Below are 24,426 nucleotides of genomic sequence, written 5' to 3' on the forward strand. Positions count from 1 at the left end.
ATATGGCCTCAATATATCTTGAAGTTCTCCAGAGGCCTGGTAATGAACTAATCATTTGATTCAGATGTGTTAACCCAGAGTGATATCTAAAACCTGCAGGACACTGGGCCTTGAGTTCCCCACCCCTGGTCTACACCAACTCCTGAGGTACACATCTGGCTCTTTAGCAGCTCGGTGCTCATTGGCTCTTTGCTATTCGTGTCATTCTGGTGCTTGGGCCTGAGCAGGTATAATGGTTCAGTAATATAGATAACTGATTGCATATTATTCAATTCTTTTTACATTGTAATTTGATTATCTTTTAAAATAATTTGACCAACTTTAATTAAAAAAAATAAATACATTTTTTTACAGCCATTTACACCAGTTTTTCTTGATCTACTGTTTATGTCTTGTCCAAGTGCTGCTCTGCACACAGCAACATGTGCACACACACACCAGCCAGCAGTCTATGGTGAGAGGTTTGCTGCAGTCAGACAGCTTGATGAAGTGTGTGGAGGCCAAAGAGAAAGAAAACCATTTCCTGGATGGTGATATGTGAACAGGAGAGATCAGCAAATTTATAGAGATGCTCGATAGAGACTTGATTATTATCACAGTCTTAATTCCTCTTTTTTTTAAATTTTTTATTCCTATTTATTCTATTTATCCCCTTCGTATATTTTATTTATATTGTCTCTGTATTTATATATATGTGTGTGTAATATTCTGTAACTCTGTAACTTCTGTCGGTGCTGTGCTTTTTTGGAAATCGAATTTCCCAGAGGAACCCACCCGAGGGATTAATAAAGTTCTATCTATCTAGAAGTAAGGGTAATATTTGATATTCCTATTTCTGTAACAATCACACTTATGAAAATACACAAATTTACGATAAAGCACATGTGCTGACCACAGAGTGAAACTTCCCACAAGAATGATGCATGGAATTTTCTATTGATTCTATTGATGTCAGATTGGGGATTGTGGTCAACAGATTTAGTTTCAATTCAAGTACCTAATCGTAGCCTCAGTGATTATATAGGACAAACATGTCTTAGTCAGCTGAGAGTAATTAAAAACATTACATTTACACTGTAACCCATGGCAACCAAGGTTTGAGGTGAGGAGGAAGAGGATGATATTTTATTATGACGCCGGTGGTGTCGTCGCTTTTTATTTCCTTGGGGAACTTCTCGTCTTACAATAAAACAAAGGTATGATCCTTCATATCTTGAGTCCAATGGCACAGACATGAATTTAAATGGCACAACTTCTCTTCTTCTCCACCTTTGGGGTGCAACATATGTATCCGGTCTTCAGCTACAGATGAAATCTGACTAGTCAGAAGGAAGATGTCCGTCTCGGCCACCATATACAAAGGAAACATGCCGGCTTCCACAAACCGGCGCACAAATTTATGTATTTTTAATAGATTGATTGTAAGTTCATGTGAGTGCATCAGTTTGTTGGAAGATGTAACCACTATGTATGTTTATGAGTACAATATCAAGAAGTGGATGACACAGAAACATCAAAAACACAGCTTCACCTGCTGACCTCAGATGAAAGTACAAGTAACTCCTGACACGTTTACATACACAGCTTAACAGGCCTGATTTAATCTGAACATTTCAGAGTTTGTTGAAACAGCAAAGCACAGGTGGACATTTGTACGTGTTACAACAGATAAATCACAGGAATAAAGATTAAAATGAATAGTGGCTCAATATCATTCAGGCTTTATTTTCAGGGTTCTGGGATATAACTCATGCTGTTTCATGATAAAGGAGGATAAAGAACCCTAAATGACCCTGTGTGTTTGTTATACAGTCGACTCCCGGTAGTCGTGGTGATTTGGGACCACAACTGCCGCAAATACTTGAGAACCCCTCTAAAAACGCTTATAACTGCCTATTTTAATAGTTCAAACACCAAATATATCTTAATCTAAAACACTTTATATGATTTCAAAGTCATCTTACAATATTGCCCTTAAAATATTTGGCTTACAGCTACGCGTGAACACTTCTACAACTGTAAGAGTGTTCACGAATACCTGACAGGGGTCGACTGTATTACCATCGGTAATTAGTTGTTACTGTTGCCTGAACAATTATGTCAAGCAATATGTCTGCTGTAAAAGTAGCCTGTTGGTAGCAAAAAAAACATGAATATGCCCGTACGTGTAAGTGTCTCTCTTTATTACTCCCTCCCGGGATTTACTTTTTTAAAATCAGACTTTGTTTACAATTTGCAGTCATTAGAGTACATTCGTGGTTCTGGAGTATATTCTTTACATGGCATCATATGTAGCTGTAACAATTACTGTAACATTATGTAAACTGTAACATTAGAAGACCTTAGATATGCCGGGCATTTCTGTGTTGAAAGGAACATGTGATTGCACCGTGTAAGCTACATGAAAACATCCAGCAGATGGACTGCGTGAGAAGATCCCCATCTATCACAGGGCTGACACAGCTCATAACTCGGCCTTATTCAGAATCACCAGTTAACATTAATTTCATTTCATGTAAAGGAAAGAAATAATTACAAACTATATTGTGCCCTCCGCTTTAATCTCCATTGAGATTATTTTTGGTAGAAGTTTATATTCATAGGTGCGGTGCTGTTACCGGTGACCGTGGGGGCAAAAACCACTCCTCCCTGCTGAGCCGACATCGTGGCTCCAGCGGTAGGATTTAAAGTAGAGGATCCAGAGGATGCAGCTGCTCTGCCCTCTACAGCTGAAAGGACAAAGAAGCAGAGAATCAGTGGTAATGTCTGCACAGAGGCAGACCACAAACAGATTGTCAGTTACAGGTGAGTTTAAGAAACTCTGCATTCACCGCACCTTCAAACTTGCGCTCTAAGTCGTCTGCGATGTTGTTGACATCCATTTTCCTCAGGATCGCGACAGAGACTTTCACAGCCGTCGCTTCACCGTAGCTGTCTATCATACAACTCACAGTGTCCATACGGTCTTGGCCCTCGAGTTTGCTCTTTGGAATTGGTTTGCAGCTGTCCACGATCTTCATGGCGAGGTACCACTTAAAATGTTTATACTCATCATTAGTCAGGTCTTGCAGTTTTTCTAAGAGCAGCTCTGGGACCAGCATGTCTGCTCACTGAACAAACGAGAGAGAGAGAAAATGAGCTCTGTTTCTTTTAAATAAATACTTCTTTCATTCCTTTATGGGCTTAGTTGATCAGAAAATTCATGTCTGTAACTATCTGTCTATTTTAAAGTATATTACCCCACATTCAGTTTGTTCAAGATGATCTATAAAACAACAATAAGGCATTTAAGTGTCACTGCCCCCATTATCATAAAAATAATAGGAATACTTAAAAGTGTTGTGCAGTTAACTCCTCGGTTGCTTAGCTTAGAATATTGAACTTTTAAATATTATAAAGAAAAAACATGTGAGTGTAACTTTTCTGGTGTAAATCTTCTGTATTTTTAAGGTTCTGTGAACACAACAGAGACTACTACAATAAGTCCACCAAGAAAATCCTTTGCAAATCTGATGTGTGCATGGAATAAAACATTTATTTATTATGTTGTTGTTTTTAAATATGGTTTTTACTTTCTGCTTTTATTCAAAGGATGTTTTGAAAAAGTCTACGAGGAACCAAAGTTGTACTCAACAGTGTGATCACATTTTTATATGTATGCTATATGCTAGCCCCAAACCCTCTGGCTCTCTTCCAGTGTCTCCTCGGTCCTCTCTTCCTCCCGCCAACCAGTTGCATCAAGTGACTTCCCCTCCCTGAACATGGGCTCAAATGAATATAAATAAACCTGAAGGACTAGTTTAAAACACTGAAGCTAGTCGTGCAGTAGTTTCATTTTTCGTCGCTGTGTTTAGTGGGATCGCAGACAACGAGGAAGTAAATCAGCGTCACCACGTCAGTGAATTAATAGCAGTGCTAATACAACTTCTAAAACCTGCTAATGAACCACATCTGGATCTGGATCATACATCGGTCACTATATACTCTCAATGTCTGCGTTCGTTCACATCCGATGTAAAGCTGCACACAGACAGAGCGAAAGTAAACAACAAGAAAGTCAAGTTCAAGTCTCCGTCATCCTTTCTAGCTCCTCCTGTTTCCTTTTGTATCGCAGCGCACAGACGTTATTAAACCTCCAAAGATGTGCATTTTAACTTTGGGGAATTTTATGAATCAAAGAACTCACCTCGTCACTGACCCGCCGATATAGCACCAAGCAAAGGATGTAAAGAAAATGGCGCAAACGAGTGCTTTCGGTTTCAAACCCTCTACCGGGAAAGTTCTGCGAAACCTACAGGACTACGTCAGGAGTGACTACTCAACACGTAGTGAACGTATTATGACTTAATGTGTGCACAGCCGTACTTGGTCAAGATACAACTAGTTTATATATAATCCCGTTGTGTTTATACGTCTTATGTCTATAGTCACATAAACGGAACATTTTGTCCTCCTTGTGATTCTGCCGGTAAAAAACAGCTGCTGTACAGATGTGCCTGAGCGACTGAGGGGTTGGCTGGTACATTGTAGTGATGTGTCGGTCACGAACGAAATGGCTCTTAGAGCCGGGTCTTTGATGTGAACGACGCGAGCCGGCTCTTATCACAAGCCCTGGGTTCTTTTTTTCTTTCTCTCGCCCTCTCTCTCCCACTTTTTTTCCGCTTCACTCCGCATGAGCCTTGTGCTTTGCGCTGGGAAGAGGGGGGAGGGGCGGTAGTGTAGTAGTGGCCGGTAATAAACCAATCCAAATCAAATCAAATCAAATCAAATCACTTTTTATTGTCACATCACATGTGCAGGCACACTGGCACAGCACATGCGAGTGAAATTCTTGTGTGCGAGCCCCACAAGCAACAGAGATGTGCAAACACAACAACACAAACGAGCAAAATACAAGAATGGCCAACCTGAAACTAATAAATATATGTACAATATATAATAGTGTATGCATTTCTGGATGTGTATACTAAATATTTTCCTACGTGTGTGTGTGTGTGTGTGTGTGTATACACATTTTTACAAGATAAATAGTAAAAAAAATAAAATAAAATAATAATAATAATAATAAAATATATAAAATATACAGAGTTGAATATGTGCAAAACAAGTGGCATTTATATACAGTGTGGAGTGCATAATGTTGAAGTTCCAGTAGTGAAGCTGAGGTGTCTATGACGTGTTCAGCAGTCTGATGGCCTGATGGAAAAAGCTGTCTCTCAGTCTGCTGGTACGGGACCGGATGCTGCAGAACCTCCTTCCTGATGGAAGCAGTCTGAACAGTTTATGGCTGGGGTGACTGGAGTCCTTGATGATCCTCCCCGCTTTCCTCAGGCACCGCTTCCTGTAGATGTCTTGGAGGGAGGGAAGCTCACCTCCAATTATCCGTTCAGAGCACCGCACTACTCGCTGGAGAGCTTTGCAGTTGTAGGCGGTGCTGTTGCCAGGTGGTGATGCATCCAGTGAGGATGCTCTCAATGGCACAGTGATAGAAGGTCCTGAGGATGCGGGGGCTCATGCCGAATCTTTTCAGTCTCCTTCAATCCTCATGAAGAACAGTGCTCTTTAATGAATTCAGCACAGACTAACATCGAAGAGGTAGCAGTGACACACATCAGTTATCAGCTAGCCATCTAACTGTATTCTATCTCTAAACCTTTACCAACTCCGCTTTACTCTTATTTTGCGACACCACCCTCTAGTGGTGCAATATGATATAAACATTACAGAACACAACATCTCCTCTCTCTTTATAAAAAGAGTTCACCAAATAGCGTAGTACAGAAATAAAGTAATTCACTGTTTAGCAAACCAAACATACACTGGTGAACTTAAATGTTGCAATAGTTATAACATCAGAATACTACAACTAGAAAAGCTAAATAAGCCTGAAATTGTAAAATAAAAAGAAATTATTCCAGTTTTTCCATTACAATTTTTTCTTAGTGCATTGGTGGCAGGAAATCAGTTCTTCTTAAACCCAAAATAGAACAAGTAATGACATTTCTCTAATGTCCTTTTTCAAGCAACCTATTATGGTACAATATAGTCTTTGTGCCAACGAGGCTTATACTTGACGCGGGGCAGTCTTCTGGCAGTAGGTGAGCCAGTCTGGGTGTGGTGCAACCTAGCAGTGTCAGCGTTCTTTTCAGTCACTGGGCGACAGCGTGCTAGATGAGTGGCATTCCAAATCTTTCCATTACTCAGCAAGAAGGCATTCAAGCCTTTGGCTTTTGTTACTGTTACAGGAGGGGTAAATCTGGGATGTCCTTTAGGGACATGGTGGGGTTTCCTTATCCTCACACTCTCTCCTGGTAGAAAAGAAGGTTTCCGTGCGTGACGCCTACCATCAGTGTAACGTTGCATTTTCAACTGATATTTCTGAACTGAGTGACGTGCAACGTCATCCAGTGGAGACACAGCAGGAGGCAAAGAGAGGACATCCAGTTTAGTACGCATCTTCCTGCCATACAGGAGTTCATAGGGAGAGAGGGAAGTAGTTGCATGCTGCGTTGCACGGTAAACTTGAAGCCAATCCAGCACAGTCGCCTTCCATGGTTTTGATTGCTGGATTGCTGTCTGGATACAGGTGCGGAGGGCACGATGAAACCGTTCGATTGCTCCGTTTGCACCTGGGTAGTAGACAGATGTTCTGCTGTGGGAGATGCCTCTATTCTGAAGGAATGAGGTGAACATTGCAGAGGTGAACTGTGTACCATTGTCAGTTACGATGTTCTCTGGGTTGCCATGACGACTAAAGACAGATGAGAGGAACTGAATGACATCATCAGTAGTAGCAGAAGGTGAAAAGGCAAGCTCAGGCCATTTGGAGTAGTAGTCAGTCAATGTTATGACGTATCTACAAGCAGGTATTGCAGTATCAAAAGGCCCAACAATGTCAAGACCAAGTTTTTTCCACGGTCCATCAGGCAGTGGGACGGGTTGGAGAGGAGCAGGATTAGTATGTGCAGTTTTGTCATTGGACTGGCAAAGGAGGCATGAGGTTATGGCAGACTGGACTTGTGAGTCCATTTTTGGCCACCAGTAGAGATCTCGTAGTCTTTGTTTTGTGCGCACAATCCCTTGGTGACTTTCATGTGCCAGCGCAATGAGTTTAGGTCTCACTGAAAGTGGTGCAATGAGCCTTGAGCCTCTGAGAACATAATCACTTAGGGTTGAGAGTTCATTACGGATTTTGTAGTAAGGTGCAAGCGTGACATCAAGTGCTTTGATTGAGGCAGGCCAGCCGCTTTGTATTTGTGAACGCAAAGCAACCAGTTCAGGGCAAGTTGAACAGGCAGAGTCAAAGTCCGCAACTGGAAGAGAGGACATGGCAGCAGAAACTTGGGCTACCATTTCATGATCTGCATCCGATGTAGGATGGGAAGAAACAGGCAGGGGCAGGCGAGAGAGATAGTCAGCTGTATAGTTCTGAGAACCTGGGCGGTAAATAACATCATAGTCAAAACACAGGAGGCGGGCAGACCAGCGGGCGATGCGCATTCCAGCCCTATTAATCCCTTTGGTGCTCAGCAGTGTTGTCAGAGCTTGGTGGTCTGTCCGCAGAGTAAAATGTCGGCCCCACAAATACGTTCTCCATTTCTCTGCAGCCCACACACAAGCATAAGCTTCTTTTTCAACAGTTGAGTACTTTTGTTCTGTTGCAGACATTGTGCGGGAAGTAAACGCCACAGGTTTTTCTGTGCCATCAGGTTGCACTTGAGCAAATACAGCACCAAGCCCATAGTCACTTGCATCAGTAGAGATCACGACACGCAAGGCAGGGTCAAACAGTAGCAGTGCAGGACTATTCACCAGGAGTTTTTTACTTCTTCAAAGCTCGCTTGTGCATCTAAAGTCCATGTGAAGGTGTTCTTGTCGTTAGCACAGGCACGCATAGGGGCTACAACAGTTGCAAAGTTTGGCAAGAACTTGGAGTACCATGACACCAAGCCCAGGAAGGATCTCAGAGCAACAGCATCAGATGGGGGAGGGGCTCTCAAAACAGCATCAATATGCTCCTCATCAGGAAGAATGCCATCAGCAGTGACAACATGACCTAGGAAGCGTAGCGATGTCTTCCTAAAATGGCATTTGTTTTCGTTAAGCACAAGTCCAGCATCTTTGAGCTTCTGCAGGACAGTGCTAAGGTTTTGGTCATGCTCAGCTGCACTTTTACTGTAGACAGTAAGGTCATCCAGGTAATTTTGGACACCTGGGAGGTCTTTAAGGATTTCAGCCATCATTTTCTGAAAAGCTGAGGGGGCAGAGGCCAGTCCATAAGGTACTCTGCAGAATCTGAAGAGTCCATCATGTGTAATGAATGCTGTCAAATCTCTGCTATCTTCATGCAGGGGCAGCTGGTAGTATGCATTTGCAAGATCAATTGTAGAAAACACTTTTGCACCCTGTAAGCTGGCAAACAATTCATCCACATGTGGTAAGGGGTAGCAATCAGTGATCACAGCTTTGTTTGGTTCACGGAGGTCTGCACACAGCCTTATTCCACCAGTTTTCCGTCCTGTCACAACAATTGGGGATACCCATGGTGATGCATCAATCCGTTCAATGACACCAGCTTTGAGTAAACGATCCAGTTCTGCTGAAACTGAAGCCCTCACAGCAAACGGGAGACGTTGCAGCTTCTGACGCACAGGTTTGACTGTTGGGTCAACTTTCACTTTATGCACAAAGGCACGCACACAGCCAATATCTGGGGCAGCAGGGATGCAAGAAGCAGGTGATTGGTTTGTAAACATCACAGAAGCAGTACGATCAGTACATGGAGGTAGAACAGTATTGCCTTCGTGTATGTAACTAGTTGAAGGTCAGGTGGTTTTAGTGGCGTACCACTGAAGTGCTCTTCGTAGATGTGGTTAGGCAGGATAGAAACTGCAGAACCTGTGTCCACAATCAGTGCAATATCCTTAGCTGATGAGGTAGGTGTTCTCACATTTATGCTGCATTGCAATCCTTTTGATGCATGAGAAGGATCTGTTAAGTAAAGGACTGTGAGTTTTGGTAAATGGACTTCCCGTACATCTCTTGTCTTGGATGAGCAGCAGACACGAGCAAAATGTCAAATTTTATGACACAGTTTACAAGTAGCTTTGGCAGCAGGACACTGACGAAAGTTGGCTAAATGACTGTTTGAACCACATCTAAAACAGTTCTTAGATGTTTTTGTTGCATGAGATGGCTTTGCAGGGTGAGCATTGTACTTATGTTTCCTCTGCATGGAGTGTGAGTGAGACTGCACAGCTTGGACTGGGGTACTACTGTCTGCAGCTATGGATTTAGCTTGTTGAACTGCAGATTCCATTTGTGTTGCCAGTGTAACAGCTTTATCTAGAGTCAAATTGGGTTCCAGCAAGAGTCTTTCTCTTATGCTGGGGCTAGACACATGTTCAACTAGCTGATCACGGATCATTTCTTCTGTCCTGTCATCAAACTCACATTTAGAAGCAAGGTCACGCAAGCTCGCCACATACTGGATAACAGTCTCATGTGAAGCTTGTGTTTGCTGTCTGAAAGCATGTCTTTCCACAACAACATTTACCTTGGGTGAAAAGTATTGTTCTAGGGCAGTAACAGCAGAGGCGAAAGTGTCACCTGTGTTTGGCAGTGAGTAGAAAATCCTTTGTCCCTCAGTTCCTAAGCAGTGAAGTAAAGTAGCTCTTCTTCGTGCTTCAGGCCAAGCATTCCCTGTTGCATTGATCACAAGCAAATAATTGTTGAACATACGCATCCACATGTTGAATGGCAAAGCAGGAACTCCAGGGCAAGGCAAAAACATCGGCGGCGGATGGACGTTTGCAGCCATGATGACTCAGCAAAAAAACTCAAAGCAGAAAAAAAAAACACGCAGGGGTTACTCGTCGCCAAAATGTAGTAGCGGCCGGTAATAAACCAATCCTCATGAAGAACAGTGCTCTTTAATGAATTCAGCACAGACTAACATCGAAGAGGTAGCAGTGACACACATCAGTTATCAGCTAGCCATCTAACTGTATTCTATCTCTAAACCTTTACCGACTCCGCTTTACTCTTATTTTGCGACACCACCCTCTAGTGGTGCAATATGATATAAACATTACAGAACACAACAGGTAGTTACACACTCAGTAGCACAGGAACAGAGGAGGGAGAGACAGAGAAAGACAGCCAGGGACAACAAGGTCACATTAGAAAGGTATAGTAATCATCCACAACTATTTTCGGTTGCAGATGATAAAGGATTCAGAAAGTTTATTCATGCAGGCCCATATGACAGAGAATATGCATCTTCTTTTTGTTTTCATATTTTAGTTTATATTTAATTGTGTTGTGGTTTGCAGTGTTTTGTGTTGTTTCACTTTAAATTTGTAAAAGGAAAAAGCTGAAAATTTAAATAGTTAAAAGTTGAAATGTGAATATTTGATTTTTGTATTATATGATTTATTTATTATATTTTATGTGGCATGAATAAATAAAAGTATATTTACGGTGGCCCCTACAGACAAAGCATGTAAAAACTCCAAAACACGTAAAAACTCCAAAACACGTAAAAAAACTCAAAGCACGTACAAAACACAACAGAAGTGCTCCAGGATGCTAGGGCGCAGTGTTGAGCTTTTGTTACCTAGTGGCTACACAAGCCAGCAAGTACCAATGACCGGATTTGGTGTGTGGTAATAACAGGTAAATGAACATTGTTTTTAAATTATTTGAATATATATATGTGAGTGCACAAACAATACACATATGCTTTCAACTGTGATCTAAGTGATCTAGGTAACCAGTGGCGGTCCTAGCCTGTTTGGCGCCCCGGGCGAACACTCCCTCTGCCCCCCCCCCCCACACACGCACACACACACACACACACGCACATATAAAACATAAAACATATTAAGGATTATACATTAACATAAAACTGTTGTCGGAACCATACTGAATTTCGCCATAGAAAAAACACACACACACACACACACACACACACACACACACACACACACACACACATAAAGAGAGAGAGAGTATGCATTGTATGCAAACGGCTACCAAACAGCCATCATAATTCGTCATACAATGAGAACAGGACAAATCAACAATTGACAATGACTAATTAATATTAAAATCTGTAACATAATGTATTGTTTGGAGTTTAGTCTGTTACTGTTACTATTTTTACCATTTCTTTTTGGAGCAACTGTAATCCACATTATTTCCTTAGGGATTAATAAAGTATTCTGATCCTGATTCTGATTGTTTCAGGATGACCTGCCATTATCCAATGACACATCTGCTTACCTGTATCTTTTGCTCGTTTCTCCTCCTCTTCTTTTCTCTTTTTTCTAAACTGAGGACCTGATGGCTTTGAACTTTTCTTGTCCATCTTCCATTGGTTTTAATTTTGGACTCCAGTATGAACACAAATCCCCCAACCCGAGGATCACCACAACATAACCTAATAGACCTACACCTTCGTTCACAGATTCACTTTGTCTAGGGTGTATTTCTGGGATTTCACACAACCCAGGATTCAAGTCATGAATACATAAAGGGCTTGGATTTCCATCATTATGAATGAAATGTGCTCTATTTGGAAGCAGCCGCCCCCCCCCCCCTTTCGACGGGTTGTGTGTGAGACTTTAAATCATCAAACTGTAAATTATAAATTGTAAATTGTTATTGATCCCTTTACCCCGAGTCCTAAAGTGTATATTTATTTTCTTACTCTTCTTATATTTATTGTTTGTTTACTTGCACTGCTGTAACTGGAGCCTCATCGTCTCGTCTCTCTATTTACTGGACTGTAGCGGAGATGACAATAAAGTTTACTTTGACTTCAGCAGCGAGCAGGCGCACCGAGGGCTCTTGCGTTTACTTTTCGCGTATAGAATTTCGAAAAAACATCGGTGCAAATTATAAGTCTGTATCATGATGTCTGGTGTTTTCGTGTTTGTTGTTTTGTTTTTATTTTGTTTTATTTTGCGAGTTGGTTATTAGATACTGCTCCAGCCGGTCAGAGAATCCCCCGCCGCCCCGCCCTCTCCTCCCTGTGCCGCAAGCAGCAGGCGCACCTCGCAAACGGAGGGCGCTCTCACTCCCAGCAAATGGGCGATAGAAAACCGATCGGTGCTTATGCCATTCCCAATATGCGCTGGCTGATGTCGGGGCAGCATGAGTACGAGCAATTTTTTATTTTTTATTTTTTTTTGCCGATGCCTGTGATGCCGCCCTGGGCAACCGCCCGTGTCGCCCGTATCAAAAACCGCTACTGTAGGTAGCTCTGTTTTGGAAGTTCAGTTAACGCTAGAAATCTGTTTTGGGGTTTGTACATGCTTTGTCTCTAGGGGCCACCGCATATATTTATATATAAACATATATAAATAAAACCACTACTTACATTAGTAATTCCTTTTGTGCATAATTTTATATTATTGTTAATAATAAATTAATTAAAGCAACAAAACAACCTGAAGAGCCGGTTCGGAGCCGAAAGAGCCGGCTCTTTTTAGTGAGCCGAGCCGAAAGAGCCGGTTCTCTAAAAAGAGCCGGAAATCCCATCACTAGTACATTGTCTGTCACTGCCACAGAGGGCAGGTCACGTCACAGTCTGCTCATTTTGCAGTGGTCAGTTTGTGGAACATGCACAAAGTATTTTATCATTTTCATGGATCGGGCGTGTTGTTGTTGCATAAAAAGATCACACAATAATAATAATAATTATAATAATTATAATAATAATAATGAATTAAAACAGAAAATATAAAAAAATGACAAAATATGATTAGAGACACATCTTCAATAAATAGTATCTGGGTCAAAGTGTGCAAATACTCCACATAGGAAATTATCACAAGACTTTTTTTTTCTTCAGTGAGACTTAAAACATGCATAATATTATTAGCCTATAGCGTTATGTGTTATTTGTGTAAAAACGTCTATTTCTTTATTTTAGTCATTAAATCTGTTATAATACAAGTGTTGTGTCTGCCAGACTCTCTCTCCTTAAGGTACCTTTCCCCCCATTGATGTTCCAGGGATGTACCTTTCATTGGTGTGGATTTAACAGGCATTCTTCACATTTGTGATTTGTGTTTACTGTTATTTTGTGTTGTTGCTGACATCCACCTGGATGATCATAAAGCTTACTACTACCTCTTGTAGCACTTACGTGGAGGTATATATACACAGTGCTGATGGATAATTACCAAGGTAATGAGTAATTTGGGCTAGTATCAGAAGATTAAGAATGACTCTTAGAGCTCTGGTACATGAATGGCAAAGAAACCAGACAAACACAGTTGTGTGGCTTAAAAGTACTTTAGTGATGTTAAGCCTTTTAAAAGAAATCAACACAAGATTACAACAGGTTTTAACAGAACTTATGAAAATGTATAAGTAATGTCTAAAATTTTCCCCCAAAGTAGCAAAAAACATAGAATAAAAATAAAACTGTGCCACTTTGATGAGGAGCTCTTTTTGTGATACTGTTGCCATCTCTCCCAGGATGAATCCCTGAGCAGTGAAAGAGCATATCAGTTGTTTAACATGTTACTCTCTTCCTTGTAGGCTGCTGTGTTTTATTTTAATTTTTGAAATCACACCACATGAACATATATCCTCTAGTATGTTATGCACTTTCACATATCATATTAATAAACACAGTGGGCCACCATTACCAAAATATGCCAGTGTCAGTCCAGCCCTGAACCCAGATGATCCAGAATGCAATAAGACTTAAAATGGAGAGCAGTTCAGAGTCAGTTCAATATTAATGGAGTTCGTTTCTGTTATCACATGTTTACACTGACTTGCCTACTATTGCAACGTGGAAATGTTCTCAGTTGTTTGTGTTGTATGTTGTATGTTTGTGTCATTATCTTGAAAAAAATTAAATGTTATACTTTTTAAAATCACTGTCCATCCATCCATCCATCCATCCACTTCCTCTTCTCCTTTTCAGGGTTGCAGGGGTTGATGGAGCCTATCCCAGCTGTCTTAGGGCGAGAGGCAGAGTACACCCTGGACAGGTCGCCAGTCTGTCACAGGGCTAACACAGACAGAGACATCCAATCACAATCACATTCACTCCCACATTCACACCTATGGGCAATTTAGTGTTTCCAGTTAACCTGTCCCCCACTTTAAAATCACTGTTTTCTACTAAAACTCCATTGTTAGCTATAGGGACAATCAACCCCATTCCTTCTGACAGCTAACCCAGCTATGGGGTCAAAATTTCAGAGTGTCATAGATGAATGAATGAACAGCAGTTCATCAAAGAGTAAAAAGTGTGATACCCAACCCCAGTCTACCCCACGGTTTCTCTCTCAAACACGCTCCTGGGAGGAGCATATTTAAATGAACCACACAAACTTGATTTACCGGCATGCAATTTCCTGCAAATTATACTAAATTTAACGCTGTGAAAGAATTCTTTGTTTTGTAACTGATGCGGTTTTGATAATCTTGCGTTGGTTTAGCTGCAATCAGTGGGGGAAATGTTATCAGAAGGAGTGCATAATTGGCTCTGCCCCGGTTTCACCCTGCATGTTTAGAGCCGTGTGTAATTCTGGTCAGTGTATGAATCAGTGGAACCGAGACAATGAAGCCTGTAATGCAGACTATAAAAACAAAAACAACGAGCTCAAAGACCCCAAAACAAAAAACTGTTGAGTCAGTGACAAGTTTTGTGGAATTTCCTATACTAACGATATGCTTCAGCATAAAAGCTGTGCTTATGAGTGAAAGAGAGGCGCTATTATTGACATTAAGACATAAATAGGAGTCATATATAGATTATATGGTGGAAGAAAAAAAGGGAAAAAACCAATCAGATGTTGTTAGCTGATTGAAGCTGATTTTTTAGTGCTTTTTTCCCCCAGTATAACACATCAATGGGATGATTATTTTTATTCTCAAAAGCTCTGTATCAGTGTATTGCTATGTAACTACTCTCTCTTTCTCTCTCATAGAGACACACACGCGCACACACACACAGACACACACACACACATTCTTGCCCTCCACGTTGCAACACTACACTTCATTTTTCTTGACCCTCCCTTCCTTCCTCTCTTCATATACCAACAGAGAACGCCCATGGTGGGTTTCAGAGGCCAGAGCAAAGGAACTCCCTCGTCATCAACTTCAGACACACAGAAGCAAAGCAAATACACACACCCCACACCCACATGTGCACTCACTCACTCACTCACACACACATACACACACACTCACACACCCCACAGTTCCACATAAACTAAAAGAACCCACTGCTACCTCATAAGTCTCAGGCTGTGGCACCGTCAGCATCGATCAGCTGTTAACGTGACATAGAAGAAGGATGGCTTCTCCTGGATGGGCCGTTGCGCTCATGCTGTTTCAGCTCTTCCACTCAGGTGAGTGAACTGATGGCTGAGTGGGTGCAGTGGGCAGCTCTGATGAGAAGAACCTGTTCAGTGTAGAAGCCAATTGGGCGACAGAAGCAGATAAGGTTAAAAAGTAAGGTTAAAGAGTGTGACAAGAGAGATAACTGGGACTGAAGATGACTGGGCAGAGTGTGGTGGCTGCGCTTGTAAGAACCCCTGAGGCAAATTGATTTGTAGTTAAAAATGACATGTGATCACTTTTCTGAGGGTAAAGTTACTTTTTTTACTCTGCTAACCCAATCCAAGCATTTCAGCTCAGGTTTTTCCAAAATTGTAGGAAACTATTTAACTTTAAAAAAACGTAATATGTTGTTAGAGAGGATTCAAAGCGGTTACACATGATCATATCAAACATGAGACATTTGAAAACATAACACAAAACATTATCTACACATGTAAAGCTCCATTCTGCATCTGAAGAAATTTGAATTTGTGATTCTTAGACAGACTTAGCTGACAGTACTTCCCATTCACATTTTGAACGCAGGCTTTTCCTTAAAGATTTCCATCCCATCTTTGGGGATGGAAGCATCCCCAAAGATCTGCAAATCAGGAAAAAAAAGACGTCATTGATCCTTCAGGTTTTGAGACTTGTGATCCTGGTTTGGTCCGGAGACTACGCTCTCTGTAAGCTGACCCAGCTGGCAGTTGTACTGCATTGTTCACGTTGCAGAGTGGCACATGGGAAACACAACTATAAATTTTGACAGCCGGCACGCCTACTGCCAGTGAGATCATCTGATAGGCAGGAGAACAACCCCAGGACTCGATGGAACAATGGTCAATTGAAAAGAGGAGCGAGTTCTTACGATTTGGGCAGGGTGTCCTTCCTTCCTCAGAGGAACACACTGGGTGTATTCAGCATGCTATGAAACAATAGTTCACAATAGATCAGCTAAAATGAGTATTATTTCATGAGATGGCAAAATTTAATTGACCCTTGCATGTATTGTGTTAAGACCGAGAAAAAAAAATACTCATGAGATCATGTGAGTTACAGTGCCAGGACAAACATAGGAGGAGACCCATCCTTTTATTCATGTTTTTATTTATAGTATTGGGTTTAACATCACAGGTATTCAGTGTGTTAGGTCTACATGTACAGTATCCTCCTTAATGTTCTGTTTTTCCATCTTATGGCATTCTCTCCACCATGTTTTACAGATGATGTAATGGGTTTCATTTCATAAGCCGTTTACTGTTATGGCACGGTATGGATCCAGTGTAAGTGTAGCGCGTGGCGAACACTAAAGCGGTCGCGCCAGAATGTCACGCTAAAAAGAAAGATTCTTTAAAATACAAGGGGGAGCAAGCGAGTCAGATACCACGGGCACAGAGAGGAAGCAGGTCTGATCAGAAACAGTTTATTACTAGGCCAGGGAGCACAAATAAAAACACCCTTAAAATGTATGTAATAAAATGTTTGCTCTCTACTAAAAACAATTCTAAAACCCGTAAAGCTACCATTTTCTACATTCACTAAAACCCCCCTGCTATAATTAGGCCACATGTTCATTATGGGTCCATCAGCAGGCCAGGAATTCCTCCTTTAGAGCAGAGTCCACGCCAGCCCCGTCTTCAGCAGACAAGAAAGAGCCACCCATCTTCTTGTCCTTCCGCTGGCCCATCACTTCCCAGCCTGGCTTGCGTTCTGCACCCGAATCCATAATGTGACCACCGCCACAGCTCCCCTTGAGTCGGTGTCCTGCAACATAACAAATAGGGGCCAGAACAATGGTCCCAGAAGCGGCCCTGGCTCATGGCCATGGTGACCCTCTCCCAATCCAGCTGCACCCAGTAAACAACAGTAGAGACCCTACTCACAAATGCAGGCAGAGGTAAACCTCTGCCCTGCTGCCAATCACACGCGTTGTCTCTTACTGTTGCCGTTCCATGAGGTCAGGACTTGGTCGCCGCATCACACTGGCCATCTCGCATTAACCTTCCAGCCTCTCTCCTTCAGTGCTCAGCTAGCCTGTATTTAAAAGGTCTTTACACAGCTGATAGGCCACCTCTGGACACACCCCTGCCTCAGCAGGTGGTCCCTATCAGCTAATTTGTCCCATGTGCAGCCAGTCCACAGTGGATAAAAACCATGTCACATAAAACACTAAAAACCATGCAATAGAAACAGAATAAAACCATGCAAACAAAACAACACTCATAAATAAACACTAAAAATCAGAATAAAAACAATATACAAGATAAATACAAATTTCCACTGTGTGACATCAGGATCCATACCGCTAACTGACTGCTGATAAAAGCAGCAGGATGAATCCTGAAGCGTAAAGGGCTCTCTGCCCAAGTTCAGCCAAATTTTATAAGACAGTGCTTCACAGCGTAAATAGATTTTGACTCAAAGCATACCGCAACTCCCAGCAGAGCAGCTTTTCAGTGACTGAAGATAAAACTGAATGCAGAGAGACGCACAAATGGGGTGCGAGTGGTTGCAGAAACGGCCTGGCAAAGCATCTCAAGGGAGGGAACACAGTAATTGTCCATGGGTTCGAAAATCCAGGGAGTGATTAAAGGATTTTCCTCCAAGTATTAAGAACACTTTATTTAAATACATTTAAAAATCCATTGTGGTGGTGTACAGAGGTAAAATAATAAATAATATAAATAAATAAACATTTTTTTTTTAAAAAGTACATTTAAAAAGTCACTGTCTGCAGTGTTTTTGTAGCTACTTTCATTTTCAGAAAGCTCACAATGAATTTTTAACAGTTTTTTTTTTTTTTTTTTTAACAAGCACAATGGATAAACCCCAAAAAGTTGATTCTGTTCATCTGGATGTAGCGTTTTCAGTGGGAGAAACGTTTGTTCCTCATTCAGTCTCAACTGAAGAAGTTGCTAGAGTTTCTCCCACTGAAAACTCTACATCCAGATGAACAGAATCAACATTTTGGGATTTCCTTACCTGGATGATTGAGCCTGCATGAAATATTTTATAGTATTTTGAGGTTTTCTTCCAGTTTATTAAAAAAAAAGTACACGTAACACAAGGTTTTACAGTATTGCTGCCCCACAGATTGAACTTAGACAGAAAGGTACAACATGCAGTCTAAAGTTGCATAAGCTGACATTCGTAAGGAAAGCTTTAGCAACTAAAGACTTGGATTATTATAGTAAAGCGAGGAAAATTAGATCTTTTTTATTTCTTAGTTAAAACATGTTGTGTGGATTTCTGATAAAAATAAAAGTGCAAAATGATTTTGCACAGACCTTAAAGATACAGTACACAGTGTTTACTTTCATGACTTATTATATCTTGCTCTTTCTCCCACTCCCTTAACCTCAGGTACTTCATACCCTGTTTTCACTAGCACACCATCTCTTACACCAGAATTCGCACTTCCCTTTCCAAATGTCAGCCTTGTCGCTTCTCCCATCACACCTGGAGAATCAACACAAAGTGTCCTCTGCCCTCTAAAGATATCACCCTCCACTGTGGTGGTCAGGTATGGCAAAAAAGAGTGAGTGATTATTTCAGGCTGACGTAGGTGGTCAGTGATAAGAGTCTGTGTGCACTAACTTGCTGTTCACTCATCTGTGCAGTTTAAAGCCTTTTTGGACAGTAAAATGATAGCTTGGTGTCACTCAGACATGGTGACCTTGTGGTATTTCATTGTTCAGAAAGGTTCACGAGGTTTTGACCTTGTGTTGAGCTTCTGAAATCTATGGTGCAAAGATCAGCACTCTGATTTTTATCTTGGATCAATTTCCAACTATTAAATATTTCAGTTGCTGTCATGACTTGTATTGAAATGTAAGAGGCAACGTCAAGAAAATGTCACCAAATTAACAGAATCATCTGCGTGTCTGAGGGAATTAATTGTGTATCTCCTTTTACAGGTTTGGAGATCCAGTCAAAGCTAACTGCTCCATACAAAGAATGGGGTATTTTGGCATTGGTTGGGAAGTCCCACTGGTAGGTTAATCAGTGTTTGATTATACACAGTGTTTTATATGTTGAGAACCAAACAACACCCACTAACTAAACTAAATATAAGGCTTATATCCTCACTTTGTAGTTTTATATAAGAGAGCTGTATATTTTCATCACACAGTCTTCACAACTTCATATCCAATGCAAAGAGAGTTATGATAAGTGTGAAGTGTATTGGGAAATAAAGAAAGAGCACTGCAGATGCAGTATTTGCTTTGAGGGCGTTGACTGAGAAGTATTGAGAGTTGCACTGTGTTTGTGGATCTAAAGGACATGATAGGGTGCCAAGATAGGAACTGGGGTACTGCCTGAAGAAGTCAGGAATGGCAGAAGATGCAAGGATGGTGCCAGACATGTCTGAGGACAGCGAGACATTGGTGAGGTGTGAGTACATCAGGGATCGGCTGTGAGCCACTTCTTGTTGACAGTAGTGATTGATAGTCTGACAGATGAGGCGAGGCTGGAGTCTGCATGGACTATGATGCTCACTAATGAAATTGTGATCAGTAGTGAGAGTATGGAGTAGGTGGAAAAGAACCTGGAGACGTGGAGGTATGCTCAGAGGAGAAGAGGAATGAAAGTACAACCAAAACAGGATAGATGTGTAAATCAGAGGAAGACAGATGAAAAGGTTACCATGGAAGCAGCAGAAGTGGTGAAGGTAAATTCAATTCAATATTATTTATATAGGAAAAACTTTTTAACGAGAAGAAACCCATGGAAGAACCATGCCCAGGGAGGGGCAGGCAATTGTTGAGATTGGTTGGGGGTGAAGAGAAGGACACAGGAAAAAAAAGACACTGTGGAAGAGAGCATAATTTCAGCATAATTGTCAATAAGGAAAGTCTTAAGAGTAAACTTAAAAGTAAAGAAGGAATCTGTCTCCTAAATTCAAACTAGGAACTGGTTCCACCAAAGAGGAGCCCGAAAGCTGGAGACTGTCTCCCATTCTACTTTTTAATACTCTAGGAACCACATGTGAACTCAGTCTGACTGTGAAGTGATCTGATGGGGTGATACAGTACTAAAAATTCTTAAAAGACGTATTTTGGAATGATGATTTTGAATCTGATTCTGGATTTAACAGGGAGCCAATGAAGAGAAGACAATATAGAAGAAATATGTACTCTCTTACTAGTCTATGTCAGTATTCTTGCTGCAGCATTTCACCTCAAGTAAAGGCATTTCAGGGAGTTTTTAAGGCATCCTTATAATAATGAATTACCGTCATCGAGCCTAGATGTAATAAATGCATGAACTAGTTTTGGAGGTCCACCTACATTGTTCTTTGTAAAAAAGTGATTGCCCCCTAAACCTAATAACTGGTTGGGCAACCCTAAGCAGCAACAACTGCAATCAAACATTTGTGATCACTGGCAATGAGTCTTTTACAGCACTTTGGAGGAATTTTGGACCACTTGTCTTTGCAGAATTGTTGTAATTCAGCCAAAATCAAGGGTTTTCAAGCATGAATTACCTTTTTAAGGTCATGCCACAGCATCTTAATCTGATTCAGGTCAGGACTCCAAAGCAGTCCTGCTCTTTTTCTTAAGTTAGAGGTGGACTTGCTGGAGTGTTTTGGATCACTGTCTTTCTGCAAAAACCAAGTGCTCTTCAGCTTGAGGACACAAACAGATGGCTGGATATTCTCCTTCAAGATGTTTTGGTAGATCCATGGTTCCATTTACCAGATCAAGTCTCCCAGATCCCTAGGCAACAAAGCAGCACTGGACCATCACATTACTGCCACAACGTTTTACTGTTGGTATGTCGTTCCTTTTCTGAAATGCTGAGTTACTTTTATGCCACAAGTAATGGGACACACCCAGTCTGACCATTTTTCAAGGCTTGGAGATCATCACGATGTTTTCTGGAAAACTGAACTACGCCTTTATGTTCCTTTTGCTCAGCAGTGGTTTTCATCTTGGAACCATTTGGGGACATTTTTGCCCAGTCTCTACCTTATGGTGATGTCATGAACACTGAACTGAAGCAAGAGGCGCCTACCGTTCTTTGTTCCGGGGTGGATGAGTCGTTGCTGAGGTCCTGGGGTAACTTTGTTCAGCCAGTGAAAGTTCACCACTGTTCCATGTTTTCGCCATTTGTGGATAATGTCTTTCACTGTGGCTCGCTGGAGTCCCATAGCTTTAGAAATGGCTTTATAACCTTATCCAGACTGAGATCTGAGTTACATCGTTTCTCACTTGTACCCGAATTTCCTTCGATCGCAGCATGATTTCTAGTTTTGGAGGACTTTTTGGTGTACTCTACTTTGTCAGGCAGGTCCTATTTAAGAGATTTGATCGAGCACAGGTGTGGCAGTAATCAGACCTGTGTATGGCTACAGACGTTGAACTCCGCTTTTCAAAGACGTGATACACCACAGTTAATTTCCCCTTAATAATAAACACCATTTAGAAACAGCATTTTGTTTACTTGTTAATATTAAAATTAGTTTAATGGGCTGACACTTGAGTGTGATGAACACACACACACACACACACACACACACACACAAAAAATTGTGTTTATTGTTCATTGCCTTCACTTGAGGAAAAAAGAAAAAAATCTGAATAGCTTTGCGATTTGTTACCCTTTGCCACTCCAGAACCGTCCTAACTTTACATCACAAGGTTTTCTGATCTGGAGTGTTGAGAAGATGACTGACTGGACCATTAAGCCTGTGTGTTTTGCCCTATCTGAACAGGGAGGACAGTGTTACAGTAAACTCACCCTAATAGTCTACAGTAAGTCAACAGCATTATCCTTCTGACATGCATGAAGCACTTTACATGGCTGATATGCCAACCTCTCTCCACAGAGCCTCCAGACAGAGTATCCATCACATTTCTAAATCACAGTGAGTCACCGTTTGAGGGTGATCAGTATACTCTACAGTGCCACGTTACAGAGGTTGCGCCTGCTGAAAATGTCCTCGTGACCTTCTACAGAGGGGAGAAAATGTTGGCTCAGATGCACTCGAATACATCCAGTGAGAAGAAACCAGTGACTCAGAGCTTCACTCTGAACATCGTATCCAGTAAAGAAGACACTGAAGCTCAGTACTGGTGTGAAGCCAAACTTGAGCTGGGACCTGAAGGACCACAGCACCTTCCAGTGATGGCGTCACAAAGACTCTGTAAGTGAAACCAGTGATCTGCGCTACAAATTTTTGGAATTTATGTGGATTCTGTTTTTTAATTTCCCCTTTAGTTCTTTTTCCCCTCTCCACATCTTTAGGATCCCTCTTTGCTTTTTCTGTAAGGCCAAAAGGGTAGATGCAAGCTATTTGCTTCAAACACTGCAGCAAAACACGTACATTTTGAGCTCCAGTTCTGCCACCTGGAGCTTTCCCAGCATCACTGAACAACTACTTACCCAGGCTACATTTAATGTGCATATGGTTATCAAAGCTTAAAACAGCATAACAGCTCTGTAAGTATAACCTGATCTGCTCAGTGCGCAGGATGCAATATTATGGTAAAGCCACAACAGCATTTCCAAAATTGCTTTTTTTACATGGGAGTGACAACCGTGCAGAAAACACAGCAAAGAACATATCAACACAGTTCAGGTGTGGATAATCCTAATATTTATTTACTTATTGACTGTGGAAAATGACCACCAGAGCTTCTGCCATAGTCACAATATATGCACTGTTAATAACATATGACTGAAGACTTTCTGCTCTACAAACCAGTTTATCACTCAAGAAGCATTTTAATGAGGCAATATAAAGCTGTTGTGTAATGTTTCCTCCTGCAATTTCAAGAATCACATATATAAACTACTTCAAATGAAACTGCACTCTTTGTTCTCCAGTCATATACCGTCAGCTGTAAAGTGTTACATAGAACTGCTTAAACCATATTTTTCTTCTTACTAGAAAAGTGAACAAACAGAGCTTCTTTCGTTAGATAAAATGTATTAGGTGTCTTTTCTTCCACTGATTGTTTTTCCTTGTTTCAGTTGCACCACAGCTTAGCTGTCCTGTAAAACTTAAGGTGACAGAGGGCGAGAGATTCCCATGCGAGGTGACAGGAAACCCTCAGCCATCAGTGACCTGGTTCAGAAATGGGCAGATAGTTGCCCCACCCTCTCATTTAAATAAAAAGGATGCTGGAAATTACACAATCCAAGCTAAAGGATTATTTTCAAAAAACTTCACAGTGGAAGTGAAAATCCTTCCTGCCAGAGGTAGGGTTGTCTGCATTACTACTGAACACAATTAATGCTCCCTGTTAACATTTCTACTTTCATTGTTCCAAATCATCCTTCCTGGAGTTTGAGAAAGCTTTTGTTCTGATATATGATCATGTAAATGAGAAGAATCCTAAACTGAAGGTTTGGAGTAATCTTGTGCTGAAAACTGTTTCTTCTGCTTTCCAGGAACTGCAAACAGCTGTTGTGGACATTTCTTGCTGCTTGTTCTTCTTACCCAGATGATAACTCACGTGTAAAACCTTAAAAGTTCCTCTTTCCACGTTACTTGGATAAAAGTGCTCCTGCTGTAGAAAATGCAGAGAAATGTTCATTGCTGTGTCATTCCTTGTGTCCTTAAGGCTCAGCTTTGAATTTGAATGTCTTTATGTGCATTTCAAAGACAGTGGAGTCTCACTAAAAGCAGATTATGCTCTGTAGTTGTTCTTTTTAATCGTTTTGTTGCTGAACTTCTGTCCAGGTACATGTTCTTATGTAACTACCGTAAGCTGCCTTTGTTATCTGCCCAAAAGGCAAAGTTCACATCTTCCAGACTGAAAGCTTCTCTAGAAAGAAATTCACATTTTAGTCCTTAATCACTCAGTGTTCATGGGTATGTGAAAGCAGTATGATTTAGTTAAAAACAATTTACTTTTAAAGAGCTGAAACTGGAAATAAGGCGAGACAGTCCAGCAAAGGCATCCAGAAAGATATCTGGTTGTCTTATTTTCTTTTGAACATCACAATGGTGTTTCATTACTATTTGATATCTGAAGAAATGCTGAGTTACGCCCCCATCCTGCCATGTAAAGAATCCAAAAACTCTTGGATTTTCTTTGGATTTGGAAAACTGGATCA

At 41.2% G+C, this 24,426-nt stretch overlaps 2 protein-coding genes across 5 annotated transcripts; one reads left to right on the plus strand and one right to left on the minus strand.

Annotated features, from left to right (window-relative positions):
• Positions 1-2,162: 2,162 nt before the first annotated feature.
• LOC146707372 (caspase b-like) lies at positions 2,163-4,440 on the minus strand. The gene is made up of 3 exons (XM_085458687.1): positions 4,187-4,440; positions 2,837-3,110; positions 2,163-2,729 (listed from the first exon to the last, which is right to left on the minus strand). The coding sequence occupies exons 2-3, from the start codon at positions 3,099-3,101 to the stop codon at positions 2,575-2,577; spliced, it is 420 nt and encodes a 139-aa protein (XP_085314813.1). The 5' UTR covers positions 3,102-3,110; positions 4,187-4,440; the 3' UTR covers positions 2,163-2,574.
• Positions 4,441-15,326: 10,886 nt separating this feature from the next.
• Positions 15,327-24,381, plus strand: LOC146707373 (intercellular adhesion molecule 1-like). 4 transcript variants are annotated; one of them, XM_085458690.1, is made up of 7 exons: positions 15,327-15,386; positions 18,766-18,880; positions 19,275-19,350; positions 21,977-22,115; positions 22,190-22,507; positions 23,338-23,565; positions 23,758-24,381. In XM_085458690.1, the coding sequence occupies exons 1-7, from the start codon at positions 15,332-15,334 to the stop codon at positions 23,826-23,828; spliced, it is 1,002 nt and encodes a 333-aa protein (XP_085314816.1). In that variant the 5' UTR covers positions 15,327-15,331; the 3' UTR covers positions 23,829-24,381. The 4 variants fall into 4 exon arrangements, with proteins under 4 accessions (XP_085314816.1, XP_085314815.1, XP_085314817.1 ...); XM_085458689.1 differs by having other exon boundaries at positions 15,331-15,381; positions 18,716-18,880; XM_085458691.1 differs by having other exon boundaries at positions 15,331-15,381; positions 18,716-18,880; positions 22,076-22,115.
• Positions 24,382-24,426: the final 45 nt, after the last annotated feature.

The sequence above is a fragment of the Copadichromis virginalis genome, linkage group LG6 (assembly GCF_057382275.1).
Source record: "Copadichromis virginalis isolate Kocher_CV1m ecotype Utaka linkage group LG6, C_Virginalis_male_GT1.1, whole genome shotgun sequence".
Lineage (NCBI taxonomy): Eukaryota > Metazoa > Chordata > Actinopteri > Cichliformes > Cichlidae > Copadichromis > Copadichromis virginalis.